This window comes from Balaenoptera musculus, chromosome 1 (genome assembly GCF_009873245.2).
Source record: "Balaenoptera musculus isolate JJ_BM4_2016_0621 chromosome 1, mBalMus1.pri.v3, whole genome shotgun sequence".
Lineage (NCBI taxonomy): Eukaryota > Metazoa > Chordata > Mammalia > Artiodactyla > Balaenopteridae > Balaenoptera > Balaenoptera musculus.
In genome coordinates, this window is record NC_045785.1 from 180,411,785 (window position 1) to 180,427,007 (window position 15,223).

At 34.4% G+C, this 15,223-nt stretch overlaps 1 protein-coding gene across 5 annotated transcripts in view; it reads right to left on the minus strand.

Annotated features, from left to right (window-relative positions):
- DENND1B (DENN domain containing 1B) overlaps positions 1–15,223 on the minus strand; it is a 252,491-nt gene that overhangs the window by 141,216 nt on the left and 96,052 nt on the right. For all 5 annotated transcript variants that reach the window (XM_036855731.1, XM_036855712.1, XM_036855721.1 and 2 more), the window contains exons 4-5: positions 14,598–14,647; positions 12,499–12,618 (exon numbers count right to left, since the gene is read on the minus strand). In XM_036855731.1, the coding sequence (XP_036711626.1) occupies positions 12,499–12,618; positions 14,598–14,647 (170 nt within the window). The remainder of the gene's footprint in view (positions 1–12,498; positions 12,619–14,597; positions 14,648–15,223) is intronic.

Below are 15,223 nucleotides of genomic sequence, written 5' to 3' on the forward strand. Positions count from 1 at the left end.
CATTTATCTCTGTGCCCTTTGGAAATGCCACTAAAATGACTATAAATAAATAAAAAGGGTATAAATTAATGAGGACAAGACAAATGCAATAGAAAGCAACACAGGTGAATGGCTTTGTAAAGATGGTAAGCAAGCAAAGAATAACTGACTTTGCAGAAAAGAGAAAACCAAAACCTGAGTGTCAACAGAAGGGAAAATGACCATTAGCCAATAGACTGGCCCCCAAAGGATCCTGAAACACTGACCTGGGAATCTCTCAAAGGAAAAAAACACCTCAAAGGCCCTATATTTTCTTGTGAAACCAACCACTGCACATACAATGATGCTAATTCAGTTTAATGCCTCTATCTTAAATATAAATTAATGGTCCAACCACCAGATATTTGAGGAAATACAGACATCAATACAAACATAAAAGGAATTCCAAGTAAACAAAGATAATACAAACATCAGGTGAAAGTTTCAAAACTTATCATTAATATCCACAGGAGCTGAAAAAAGAACAGGATGCTTATTTTTTTTTTATTGTTCTAATCTAGTATTTTTTTTTAACATCTTTATTGGAGTATAATTGCTTTACAATGGTGTGTTAGTTTCTGCTTTATAACAAAGTGAATCTGTTATACATATACATATGTCCCCATATCTCTTCCCTCTTGCGTTTCCCTCCTTCCCACCCTCCCTATCCCACCCCTCTAGGTGGTCACAAAGCACCGAGCTGATCTCCCTGTGCTATGCGGCTGCTTCCCACTAGCTATCTATTTTACGTTTGGTAGTGTATATATGGAAGCAACCTAAGTGTCCATCGACAGATGAATGGATAAAGAAGATGTGGCACATATATACAATGGAATATTACTCAGCCATAAATAGAAACGAAATTGAGTTATTTGTAGTGAGGTGGATGGACCTAGAGTCTGTCATACAGAGTGAAGTAAGTCAGAAAGAGAAAAACAAATACCGTATGCTAACACATATATATGGAATCTAAGAAAAAAATAAGAAAAAAAAAAAAAGGTCATGAAGAACCTAGGGGAAAGACGGGAAGAACAGAATGTTTTTAAACAAAATGAAATCTGAAAAAGGAGAAAGAAGTGAAAAAATAAATTTTTAGACAATAAGAACAAGTTCTTAGAAATTCAAAATACAAATGCTGAAAAAAATTAAAATCAATAGAAAGATTAGAAACTAAATGACGAATATCTCCTAGGAACTAGGATAAAGAGACAAACTGATAGAAAATAAGAGTAAATATTAAAATATCAGTGTCTCAATCTCGACTATCATGTAGTTGACTAATAGTGGTTCTAAAAAAAAAAGGGGGGAAAAAAGAAAATTTCTTTTTAAAAATTACTAGAAAAATCCCGGAATTTTAGACATGAGTTTCCACATTGAAAGTGCCACCGGGGTAATTGTAAAATAAATGAGCCAAACCAGAGTATCACAGTGAAATTCCAGAACAGGGGCGACAGAAAAGCACCTAAGAATTTCCAAAGAGACAAAACAGGTAGCGTACGAAGGCATCAAATCCAAAATGTCCCTGAACCTCTGTCTCAACAGCAATTCTGGGAAGTCAGAAGATAATGCCTCCAAAAGGCAGAGGTTAAATCCCTTGCAACCTAGAATTCTTTGTCCAGAGAGACTATCAATCAAGTTTGGGGATAGACTAATGGTAGTTTCAGTCTTTCTAGAACTCAATAATTTACCTTCTCCATAATATTCTTGGGAAGCGACAAAATGGAAGAGTGAAGCAGAAAGGAGGAATATGGGGATATAGAGACAAGAAATTGAATTCCAGGGAAGAATAGGTAAGTCTAAGGATAAATGTGCCAACGCCTGGCGAGCAACCAGTCCAGATGGAAACAGGAATGAGGGCCTTGGGTAGGATTTTCTGGGACAGGGGGTTGCAACAAGCTGACAGCCTCATGTGGGAGTCTGGAAAAACCTGGGTGAGTATGTGCCAAAGCTCTGACAGTTTGGGGAAAATCTGAGAATCAGAAGTTAGTATAGGTAATCTCAATTTTCACGTTCAAATTACTCAACTCTTCTAACCCTAGTGCTTAGATAGCTAATCTACTTTCTACCGTATCTTTCCCTTACAAAAACAAAAAACAAAAAACCTTAAACATTACTAATACTGTTTTTAGATTATCAACTCAATATCATGCAAATTACCACATCATATTTTCCATACTCATTATAACTCAATGAAATAATTTTCATTGAGGATGTCCTGCCAAGACACACTGTAGTTCCTTGGATACAGTACAATCTCTTTCATTTGAGGTCATTTCATAGTCAACATTTCAACTTTTAACAGCCTGAAGAAATTGCTATTTCAAGAAAATGTCAATGTGTTATGTAATTCAGATCTATATGCTCAGATGAGATGAGACCTAATCTAATCAAGGAACATGCAGGTCTGTTTCTATCCTGCTCTCAAGAATCTTAAGATAAAGCAAGATTTATTGACTTTAGGTGGTTTGCATGTCTACCTGTTAATCCTTATATTGTCATTTTCACCTTACTCAAATAATGTGGAACCTTGTTTAAACTTCCTTCCTGGTTCACTATAAAAATAAGATATGTAATAAATCTCTCATAATTATAAGTTATTGCAAAGTGAGAGAATCTTTTTTTTCTAGACCAAATGTTCTGGTTTTCTCACCTTTACATTATTACTTTTCATTGATTATCTTCCCCTTCCAATTTCTTTTCAAATTATGAAAACAAACTGGAATCCAATTTTCCATTAAAAAGCTAGTTTATACCAAAAAACCACAATTTATTTGTAAGATTATGGACCTGTTTTTGAAAACGAAACAAACTGAATTAATAATTGATTAACAGTCAGTTTACTTTTCAAAATTTAACAGTGCTAGGTATTTTGGTATCATTTTATAATTGCTATTATTTTTTATTATATCCAAGAATACTTTCAACTGCATTACATCCTGATACCAGGCTATGTTTGTTCTTTATACAGGGATGCTGGATTTTGTTCTCATGTTCATTCAACTCTTGACTCTATTATATATAGATCACTGCTATAAATCAGACTAATATAATTTTTTAACTATCACAACAAGGCTTACACCTATGAGATATTTCTCACAGTGATCTCTAAGGCTCCATCATGCTTAGTTATTTCTGTTTGGACAGTAAGACTTACTAGTCAGGTCTATGCCCATCTAGGGAGTAGAGAGCAGAATCTAAGAATCAGAGATTCCACACATTAAAATAACTGGAAGTACAGAGAATAAAACTTCTTAGGCACTAACTATATGTATGAAAATACGCTAGGTACTTTATACATGTTCTCTCATTTAATTCTTATAATAATAATATGATGTATATTTGACTAAACTAAGGTAAAACAACTTATCCAGGGTCACAAAGCTACCAAATGGCAAGCCTGAGATTAGAACTCCGACTGAGCAATACAAGCTCAGGGGTCTACCAATCACCCAATACAGGCATGTACTTCTATAATACCCAGCCTTTGAATAAACATTGTCCAATGACCAGATGTTTTCAGGAAGTTGCATAAAATGTGACAAAATTCATTCATTCTGGTTTAATCTTAAATCAGCCTACTTATAATTTCTATCCACTAAAGTAAATTCTATCTTCTAAAATTTGTTTAACTAATGTTCAGGGCATTACCTTCCCTTCTGCCTCAAATTATATTTTATTCATATGGGCAAATTTCCCAGCAGATAGACATCTGTTTAATTTGATTCTTTCATTTCACAGATTGGCAATTCCTTCCAATTATAGATTTTAGTACTGCTTATACGTTCATCACTGTGGATAAAAATTTTGAAAAGGATATGGCCTGCAACATGGTACAAGATCTCTGCCCAAACAACATAAATCTATCAACATCTAAGTGTATTTCGATCAATAAGAAGACTCATAACTGCATTATCTATTGTCTAGCCAACATTTTTCTCTATATATAATGTGTTCATGAGAGATAATGGGACAGACTCTTTCAAATTTCTACAACAGCACTGCCTGATACACCAGTAAGTACCATCACCATAAAGAACTGAGTTTAGTTACACACAATGTGCTTTGTGAACATGTACTGGTTCTTGGTGATACCTAGCTCCTTTTTTTTTTTTTTTTTTTTAATATTTTTAAGTTGAGGGCATTCTTTTTTTTTTTTTTAAAGCTTCTTTCTTTCTTTCTTTCTTTTTGGCTGTGTTGGGTCTTCGTTTCTGTGTGAGGGCTTTCTCTAGTTGCAGCAAGTGGGGGCCACTCTTCATCGCGGTGCACGGGCCTCTCACTATCGTGGCCTCTCCTGTTGCGGAGCACAGGCCCCAGACGCGCAGGCTCAGTAGTTGTGGCTCACGGGCCTAGTTGCTCCACGGCATGTGGGATCTTCCCAGACCAGGGCTCGAACCCGTGTGCCCTGCATTGGCAGGCAGATTCTCAACCACTGCGCCACCAGGGAAGCCCCCTAGCTCCTTTTTAAGAGTACATATCATTCATGTTTTTTTTAATGAAAACATCACTTGTACCCAAGTGGAACTACTCTGTAACCTAGTCACGCTCCTAGGATGTCAAGGAAACAGGGACATTTTCCGTTGCAAATAAACAACAGCATCCAGAGCAGAGGGTGTAAACTGGTTACATGCAGACATATCCAGCCCACAGTCATATTCTGTTTGGGCAACGCACCATTGTTGTTGTTGAACTGAGTAAGTGGCCAACTTCTAAATCAGATAATTCACTTAAAAATCTAGATTCGTTCTCTTAAAAATCAAAAGAACTGGCAATACTGGTTACACTTTTTTTTTTTTTTAACTTTGCAACAAATACCTAAAGCTGGGTAACAGCTTCTGTCTTTGGATGGGGCATGTGCTATTTATTTGGATCACCCCAATTTCCTACTGTCAGCCAAACCTGCTTATCTCATTTTAGGCCCTTACCTTGTCCCTACTGGTCACGGAATTCACAACCCCTGGCATGGAGCAACTATTCAACAGGAAGCCCTGCTCACTTTTTTATATGACAAGAAAATGGTCCAGGGTACACAAAGTAGTCAATAATTCAAATATTTTAACAAGATTCCATTGCACACTTTAAAGATAAAACGTGTGCCAAAAAAATACATACACACACACATATATAAAATAAATATTATAAATTATACAAGCTTACCTTGCTCAGCTAAGAAATGTTATTCTCATGTTTTTATTTTTATGGTTTCTTAGATAATTTTCAAACAACATATGTTCAAAGTAATTAATTTTTAACTAATGTATAAGCTCCTAAGCTGATTATCATTAAGTTAAAATAGTTTTCACTAAATTTTACAGTCCCAATCTGTTTTTGTACAACCAAACACAAAAATCCCAGAGAGTTTTTTAAAATGTATTCAACATATAATGACTAAATAAGATATTTCACTTGAATTTTATAAAACTGAAAATGTAATTCTTTAACAAAGGATTCCTGGGACTCTCATAGTCTTGTAAACATACATAAATGTAAAACAAATACATGAAGGCCAATTATTTTAAAACGAAAGTCAAAGAATCTCCTAAGATTATTTCCTTAATTTTTCATAAAGACATAAGGCAAAGGACAGATGTATATGTAAAGCCATGAGTCCACTTAGTGGCAGGGAGACTTCCCTCACACTTGTGCTTCCACTATCCAGCTGATAAAACTTTTACATCCAAAAGTCAAAGGTTAAATAAAGGAGAGGAAATGTTTTTTGTCAAATAGTCAGGTAACCACTAACAGTCTAAGTGGCCAGCAGGAACCTAACTTAGAGTAATCAAATGAAACTAAGGAAACTGCCTTTCCCTGGAAAAATGTCTAATGTCTAGAGGCTGTTTTTCTGTCTGGAAAATTGACACAAAATGTGTAAAACTGAAACATTCTGCTTCTAAGGGACTTGCCTCAAGGAAGAGTGTGAAAGCCTCAAGTTTGGTATGAGTTACAGGGTAGGGGGGCAGGGAGGACTACAGAGTCCCCAAACACCAAACTGTCTTCCTTATGCAAGTATTTCATTGTGAACCCTTGGCGACAACTTTATAGTTGTAAAATTATGCTAATCAACTTAGGGGAAAAGTTATTTCTTGCATTTTTGCTATTATACGAAAGCAATTCTAAACACAAACGATGGCATGATTTAAATTAGCAATATCTCAGGGTATTTTTGAAATCTTGTTAAAGTAGGAGAGACATGCCATAGAAAAGGCTAAAGCATAAAAAATTCAAAATTAAATATTGACTTTTATATTAAATAAACCTGAATTCTAATATTTCTTCTAAAAAGTGAATGAAACAAATACAAATTAAATACACTTACTTTCAAAACTCATAATAGCATAAATTCAGAAGAAGAAGAACCCATGGTTTTGAGAGCATTGTGTGCAAATTTTCTAGCTTAGAACTCTAAGGTAAATCTAAATTACTTTCAAGTCTTATACTATGGCATCATCCAGGATGAAAAGTAGCTTTAAAGCTTTATGTGAAAATTTTCTAGCTCATAACTCTAAGGCATAGAATAGTTTTTATTAATAATGTATATAAATCACTTAGCAAAATGCTTGGCTTATAGTAAACAAACACTAAATGATGTTGCTATTAATTTATTTGTTATTAGTATTACTATGGTCATCTCTAACCTAAAAGTCTTTGCTATTCAAGAAATCCAACACTCAGAGTTATTTTTTGCTTTTCTAATGAAAATTTACTACCAATTTGTATTTAATTTTACTTTGTATTAAAAAATCTTAAACATCCTTAAATGTATCCCATTTTCATTATGACTACTCTTTAGGGACCTAAAATATTTTAAAATGTTCGATATCAACAAAAACTCAAGAGATATTTATACTTTTCTTTTAAAATTTAGATCATTAAAACACAAACATTAGAAGGTAAAATAAATGAAGTTTTTTGATGAAGATATAGTTGATCACAATAAAAAAAATTTAGTGTTTAACAGGATATAAAGACAACAGGAGAAATTATTAATTTCTATCTAAGAATCTTAAATCACTGATACTAAAAATGACCTCTGAATAATCAATCCAGTATTATCTCGCAACAGAATAACTAAAAATGCAGTATGTTTCAATATAAATGCACTAATTTTTCACAAAAGACAGCTTCAAGAAAAAGATGCTAAAATTTTTTCATATTTGGAAGTCATAATATACTCCAGGTAAAGAAATAAGTAACTAATTTTAAAAACTATAATCAGAAAGGAAATCATCTTTGCGCTAAATCTCAACTTTTAAGAAAAAAAGTGAAATGACCAATTGTCAGGTTAAGCATGTAGAAAAATTCTCAGCACTTACAGTGGATAATATGAAAGCCATAGAAGCTTTTTCAATTTATTAACTGCTTCTATATATATTCATTCACTTTACCAACTGTGAATAAACACTACAGTTAAATATTTAGTTTGCTATCCAATAGAAAGATTTATAAATGTGTCTTAACAAGTCATGGAAATAAGTCTAGAATGAACACCAAAATTTAAGTAATGGTTATGTTTTACAAATATAAGTGCCTGTATTTTCTTTTTCTTTATTTTCTTCCAATTTTTCTATAGTAAAATATATTACTTTTGCTAACAGAAAAGCATGGTTAAAGACATATATTTCTGTGTCTTGCTTATTCAAGTATTTTGTCATTTTTCTCAATAAATTTTAGCCCTATTAATGCTTAATTCTAAGAAGCCTTAGAATTTAGGACTTAGAATTAAGGCTGAATTCTAAGAGGACCAGGACATTCCCAAAACACTGAATGCAAACATTACTCTAAAGCCCTGGCAGCCACCAGTGAACACTCAGAACACCAGCAGAGGTGGTCTTCTCTCACAGAACCCCTGGAAGCAGCAGTCTGGAATTCAAGAAATTAGCCTTTAAATGAAGAGACCTGATTGCCCCAACCAATTCCATGAATAATTCGTTTGCTACTTCTACTTTCCCTTCCCACAACCCTCCAAAAATGACTACTTAAATTCTAAGTCTTGGTTTTATATGAAACTAAACAAACTTTCTCCTACTACATCTTAAGGATAGGATGAAACTGAGTGTTGTTGGAAGAGAAAAAATAGTAGGAAATAAACTGTAGGTGTAGTCACATTTCTCCTGTCCTCTCACAAAGCATTTCCACCACGTCAAACATTCTGTGTTGAAATTACAGAAAAACACTAATACTGGCTCTAAGATGGTGATGGGAACGTCACCTCACAAGTAATATTTTTTTCTCTTCCAAAGATCATTCTTCGCACTGTGATTCCAAATTTCAAGCATGTAGAATGAAATGCGTGTTCCCTTCCCATTCTTAATTCTGCTAGTCAACAATGATCAGCTGCTGCCTTTGGAGTATCTCCACGAAAACACACCTGTAGGACCATTTCCTCTCCTGGATGTCTTACCTGACAAAAGGTGATCTGGGTAAATTCCCACACATTTTTAATATGCTCTTTATATAGTCCTGACATCTCAGAATTTTAGAGCAGGAAAAACTGATTAAAATTACTTTGGCTCACTGCAAAAAGTGGATGAATGCTGAAGTGTACAAAGTAAAAGAATTAGAGATCTATCCTTTTATAAGTATATACAATCATATATTAATATATAAATCTGTTATTGACTACTCCTTAAAATATACACATTTATATATACATATAACTTGTTCTTTACAAACATAAGAACACGCTATAAATATTACCTTGAAACTTTTCATCATTTCACTATATATCATAAACATTTCTCCAAGTCAGTATCTGTGTGTATAATTTTTCCTAACAGATAAATAATATTCCATTGTACTAGTCATTAATTCATTAATGTATTTAGTCAACAAATATCTATTAAGAGTTTACTATTGTAGGCACTGGGAATACAACGCATCAGTGAACAGCACAGATAGCGTTCCGGCAGGGAGGGGGCACAAAGTGGAGCCTGGGGAATGGACCATAAAGCACCTAATCAATTCCTCCTGAGAGACATCTACGTCCAGTGGTTTTGTTCTTATAAACCATGTCATAATAAATAACTTTGCTCACACTTTACTGCTCACCACTGGGAATCCTGAGATTTAAATTTCAGGAACTGGAATTAACTGAGTCAAGGAGACGGAGACTTTAAAAATCTGATAGATATTTTTAAATTCCCCTTCAAAAAGTCATGTCATTTTACAGTCCTACAAGCAGCACATGAAATATCTATTTCCCCTCATGCTTATTTTTTTTTTAGTTTTTCATTTCTGCCCATCATAATGTGCTCGTTTCTTTTACCTTTAGTAAGGCTGAGCATCATTCATAGGTGTGTGTGTGTGTGTGTGTATATATATATATATATATATATATATATATATATATATATATATACACACATATATATGTATATATATGCTATTCACATTTCCTCTGTGAATATGCTGTTCAGATGCTTTACGCATTTTTCTATTGGGTTGTTTCTCTCTCTTATTATAATCTATGGTGATTAACTCTATGTCACAGTGATTGTAAATACAGTCCTACCAGCTTATTATTGGAATATTCAATTTCCTTACCATATTTGTCACCAAACAGAAGTTTTCATCATTACGTAGTCAAAAGATGCCAACGTTTTTGGCTTCGGGATTCAATGTCAGGATTCAAAAGCTCTCACGGTTACAGTAGTTTTTAAAAATCAACAACAATCTCTTCTAGCACATTTAGAGTTGCATCCTTCCTTTCAACACTTATAAAGTTAAATCTAAAGTGGTGAAGACTCAGTGTAATTCATGGACAAACCAGAACCCAAAACACCATTATTCCTCTCACTATGGCACTCACCGAGACTTGCCAAAATTATTTTCACAGACGTACACCGATTACACCTTAAAATAGGTATTTACCTATCCATCACAACTTTCTAAATAAATTGCTGAATTTGATTATATTTTCATTCTCTGTTCTCTAATTTACTGGCTATTCTCTAAATTGGCTATTCTCAAAGAACACCGTTGCATGCTACTTTCCAGGACAATGACTGAGACATGCCATTAACACCTATGAGATGGCAGTCTTTTAATTCTCTAGGAAAAAATAAGCTGTAGGATAGAATTTTCTCAATTTAAGATTCTCATTCTCCTCCACGATGTTTTTAATAAAGCTTTGATACCTACTATTTCTTATCTACCGGAAAGCACCGTCAAATAACAAAAATAAAAGGAACATTTACTCTTTTTAAAAAGACTAAATAATCAATAATGCTTATTGTGAAAGGTTTTCTTTATTGGCATAGACAATTTTTTTGTTTTTTATTACATTAATATAATAGAACCATATTTTCTGCAGGTAAGACTATTCTTAATGCAGAGAACTACAACATTCATGTCTTCTTCCACACAGACGAGTTTGAGAACTATGTAAAAATAACCTGATTATGGTAACTGCTCTAGAATCTGTTTCCTACAAACTAATGACAACTGGTTTGGAGATACAGACACTACACTAATCCTTCAATCATTTAACAAATTGCTATAGTTCATGTTTTGTGTAAATATTTCGAGGTTAACAATGGCTTTCCTAAATTGAAACAGAAATGTCTAAGAATGTTTATTCTACAAGCCCATTCATAGGGACTATTGTGAAAATTTTAAAACTACTTGCTAATTATTAATAGGTTCATTGTATTCAAAGTATGTTAAGAGTTCAAAACAAAGAGAAAGATTTAGACTCTTTAATTATGGATATCAGGAACTCACTTTGGAGGCAGTGAGGTAAGCTGTAAAATAGATTCAAATATTACATAAGAATGATGTCTATAACTTACTCTCAAATGGGTCAGCAAAAACAATACTACAACAGAGAGAGAGACATAACAGAATTTGTCTGTGTACACTGAGAGAGCGGCGGGAGGTGGGGAGAGACAGAAGCAGGCTAACAACTGTCAATCTAGGGGATGTGTAGACAAGAGCTCATGGTACTATTCTTGAAACTTTTCTGTAAATTTGACTTTTTAATGAAAAGACTTAAAAATGCATAGAGAAAAATTAGAAAGCACGTACAGCTTCAGTCTTTCCATTAGGGCAAACTTGTCTTGGGCACAGTGTATAAAATGATAGTCCCCTTTAAAGCGTAGCTTTGGAACTTTCAGCATGAAGCACAAGGATAAAAGGAGATCCCCCCACCCACTTTCCACATGGTCACTCCCAACCCCGCTGCCCAAAAAACTGGCTTCAAACTAGAAGAATCAGCCTACAGCTTGAAGCATAACACTCTTCTGGATAAAACATTAACTTTTAAGTACAACTGTTCCAGAAGAAAAAGTTGTGCCTAAAGAAAGAAAGAGGCACATCCACATTCTATTACTTATAAAGCAGTTAAACATTTACTTTTGAATAAAGATTGAAAAAAATTCTCCAACTCTTAACAAATATTCTGAGTAGAATTTATAACTTAACCCTCAAAGAATGAAAGGAATGTAGCTAAACAGCAAATGAACAGAGTAGACATCAATTTTATACCAAAGTTCTCTTGCAATACTTTAATTATTAAATTTAATGTTATTTCTTTTACTATAAACATTTCTATAGAATCTAGCTTGACCAATATCCATATTATAATCACAGTATAGAGTCCTATTTGTATAGAACACACCTACATTTCTGAGTCATCAGGACATATTAAAGGGAAGCTAACCTTCAGGACCGTCCTCCTCAGCACTAGCAACTCAAACCCAAGGTCCACAGACAGAGACGCACTCTCAACTGTCTACCGAGTGAGTCCAGGCCAACCAGGTAAGTGATGGAGGCGGACAGGCAGGGTTTGTGAAACAAGCAGACTCCTGACACAAGGAGACACCTGCTGCTCAGCACCAGCTCAGTGTTGCTGGGACAGCAAGACCAGCACTAGCAAAAGGAACGAGAAACGTGAACTTTATGCAAAATTTCACTAAAATTTATAAGGTTAGAAACACCTTCTAAAATTTTTAAAACACCATGTGGCCAAATAAAACACCTCTAAACACTTCTGCCCAGAATCACCGGTTTGCAACCTTTACCTTCGACCAACAATTCACTTTCAAAAATCCAAGTTCTGGGTCAGCAATAGAACACATATTAACTTAACTGAATTTCTTGCCTCCTACTTAATATGTGAAGCATATATTATCTGACCTCATATCTTAATTTTTCAAAAATAAACCCACAAAAACTAATCTGTAAAAGGACCAATTCTAACACAACATTGTAAATCAACTATACTTCAATAGAATAATTTAAAAAAAAAAAAAGGAGCCAATTCTTTGAAGCAAAATTCTACTGTTACTGGTAAATCTTTAAACCGAATTGATGCCATATATAGAGAGTAAATAAAATTATTTTTCAACTTAGTTGGATTTAAAGAAAACAACTAAAAAAAAAATATAAGCATATTTTTAAGCATCCCAAGCATAGCAAAGTACATAAGAAAGACACCGTTAATCTATCGTGCCTCCAATTTTATTTTTTACTACAAATACTTACCTAAGGATGCATAAGCAGATTTTGCCTCCTGATGTGAGTCGGCAGAATCCAAATCTCTGTTTACTTTCAATGTCTGTCAGTACAAAGGCAAAGTGCTGTCCGACTTGATTCTGAGACACTCTAAAATACAGTAGTATTATAACACTTTAAGCCTTGTGTGAGAACTTTCTTAAAGAAAAGCAAACGCAAGAATAGATGTATGTGTGGCACTGTTTTCACCTTTCCAATCAGTTGGTTCTCAAAGCTACAATGACGTTTTAAAAACTAAAATGAGTGTGAAATGTGTAAACTAAATCATGAAGCAAGGACCAAGATAGGTTGTAACGCCTTATGGGCTGAGCAATTCAGCATATTCTAATCCCTTACTAGGGAATCATAAGGTATCTTACCGTAAGTTTTCACCTGCTTGAAAGTACTTATCAAATATCTCGTACATTCCGAACGTGCTACTAATGGAACCGGGGAGGTGAGAAGCTGGTCATATGACGGTCCGCCCGCCCCTCCGCGGCCTCTCCTCCGGGTGACTCTAAGGCTGCTCACACAGCAAAGCGTGTTGCTGCACAGCCTAAGCCACCACCAACTCTGTGTCATTGCTTCTTGTGTTGAGACTCTCACCCAATAAAGTACCATACAAATTACTGTTGGCATTTTTTTTTAGCATTCTCTTCTAGAGCTACCTGTATCCTGGTAATAAATTTCCAAGTACAAAATAAGAATACAATTTCTATAAAAAAAAGCTTACTACAAAGAATCTGAGCTAACGTGAACTAAGTACCATCATACGTGTCACACTGCCATGTAAGGTGCGGTATAAATCATTACGCTGAATCTTTACTATTATTTATAATATACAAATATATTTCCTGTTACTGGCCATAACCTTGCCATTAGACAACAATAACTGAACATCTGCTTCCTTGTCCCAAAATAAAGTTTCCAGGACACCTAAACTTTGGCTTTGAAATAGCCACAGGAATTAATGTACGAGGAAACAAGCTACTTACCCCTATTGCACCAATACTACAAATCATTTGCAATTGTCAGGAAATACTGCAGTTCAAATGCTGAACATTTAACAAACACACTTTTATGGGGACAGGTTTGTTTTTGTTTTTTTAACTTTTACAAACTTCAAAACAACCTCTAGTGTCTACTATGCCCTCTAGTGCCCAATGTCCACAATTTACTTCCATAGCTTTTCTTCCTTTATTTCATCTTTGCTATTAATTTGGAAATTGCAACTTTAGCAGGCAGAAGTGATTCCCCAGAAAAGAGGTAAAACAAGGGGCATCATTCACCAGCAGTACTTATTAGTACCAATTAGCCCATCGTTCGAAAGGCTTTTATCTTTAACACTGTAAAATTTTAGATTTTTACTAATCTTTACTTTTAGCAAAATATTTTCCTAAAATAGATTTTCTTTTAATATCACCTCACAGCATACCCTTAAAAATAACTGATAATAGGGTATGAAAATCACATGAAAAACAATAAATGATCTGTTATTATGCTCAAAGGGCTATATATTCTGTGACATTCCAGCTACACACAGGTAATACTCTATTCATTCAGCATTTGTTCAGTAAAATACAAACATAATGAGATTTTCAAAACTGCTAGGTAAGAGGGTTTCTCTGCAGCCTTCCATAATATTGCACTATTTCTATAAAGCTATTCTTGGGAGACAACCAGCCATGAGTTTTACAATATCACACAGATGGTCTTTTCAATCAGGGTGAAGTGAGATAGAAACCAGGATATATACATCTAATTTTAAAAGACACAATTCGAAGGCTCTGATAAAGGACATATTAATGTTTTTTCTCCTAGTGCTTACAACATGTACCTGAAGAACAAAAGGAAGAAATGGAACCTTAAGACTAATCCTAACTGGCCACAGTGGAATAAACAGAAGGTATAATGATTTAGAAGCCTTCTCCATTTCAAATATTATTTAATTTTGAACCTCTAGTCTTTTCTGTTAGAGGCAATGGAAAAAAAAAAATACATTTCATTTTATAAAGAAAACACATGTAATAATTTTAAAGCGCTCACTGAGATAGGCTAAGGTTCTTTTTAAATGATGACTTATACTGTACCTTTCAACGTCAAAGGGGAAACAGAACTTTGGCACAGTCTGTAGTACTTCCTGCAAATGCAAAAAAAAAAAAAAAAAAGCTTTAGAATATTTTTAAAGATGCAGTTAAAACTTTTTTGGAGACATTTTTTAGGAAAAAAAAAGTTTGTCTTTTTCTTAAGAAAAATAACAGAGGTTCCTGGACTAAAATAATTGATTATTAAAAAGGAATTAAGTGTGTGCTTTGGCAGATTGCACTGACAATGCCACGGAAGCCCCAGGAGGGAAAGGCCTGGCCTGAAGGGTATTAACACCCCTCACATCCCCGCTGGGACTCCCTTCAACAAGGCCATATGGATTTTACAAGAAGCACCGCACCATATGGGTAAGCTGCGTCTGCTGCTGCTTGTACCACAGAGTAGCCACAGGGACTTCTGACAGATCCTGGCTCAGAAATATAAATGTTGTTTCAATTAAAATGCAGGCAGAGAAAAGGGAATGAAGTTGGCAGCAATGAATTACTGAGAGGTATAACAACTCTACGTGCCCCAGAGTAAAATGGTTCAAAAAAAAAGGATTTTCTATAGCTAAAGAAACACATTTATATGTTGAACTCTTGGTAAATTCAACATCAGTAACACCAAGTTT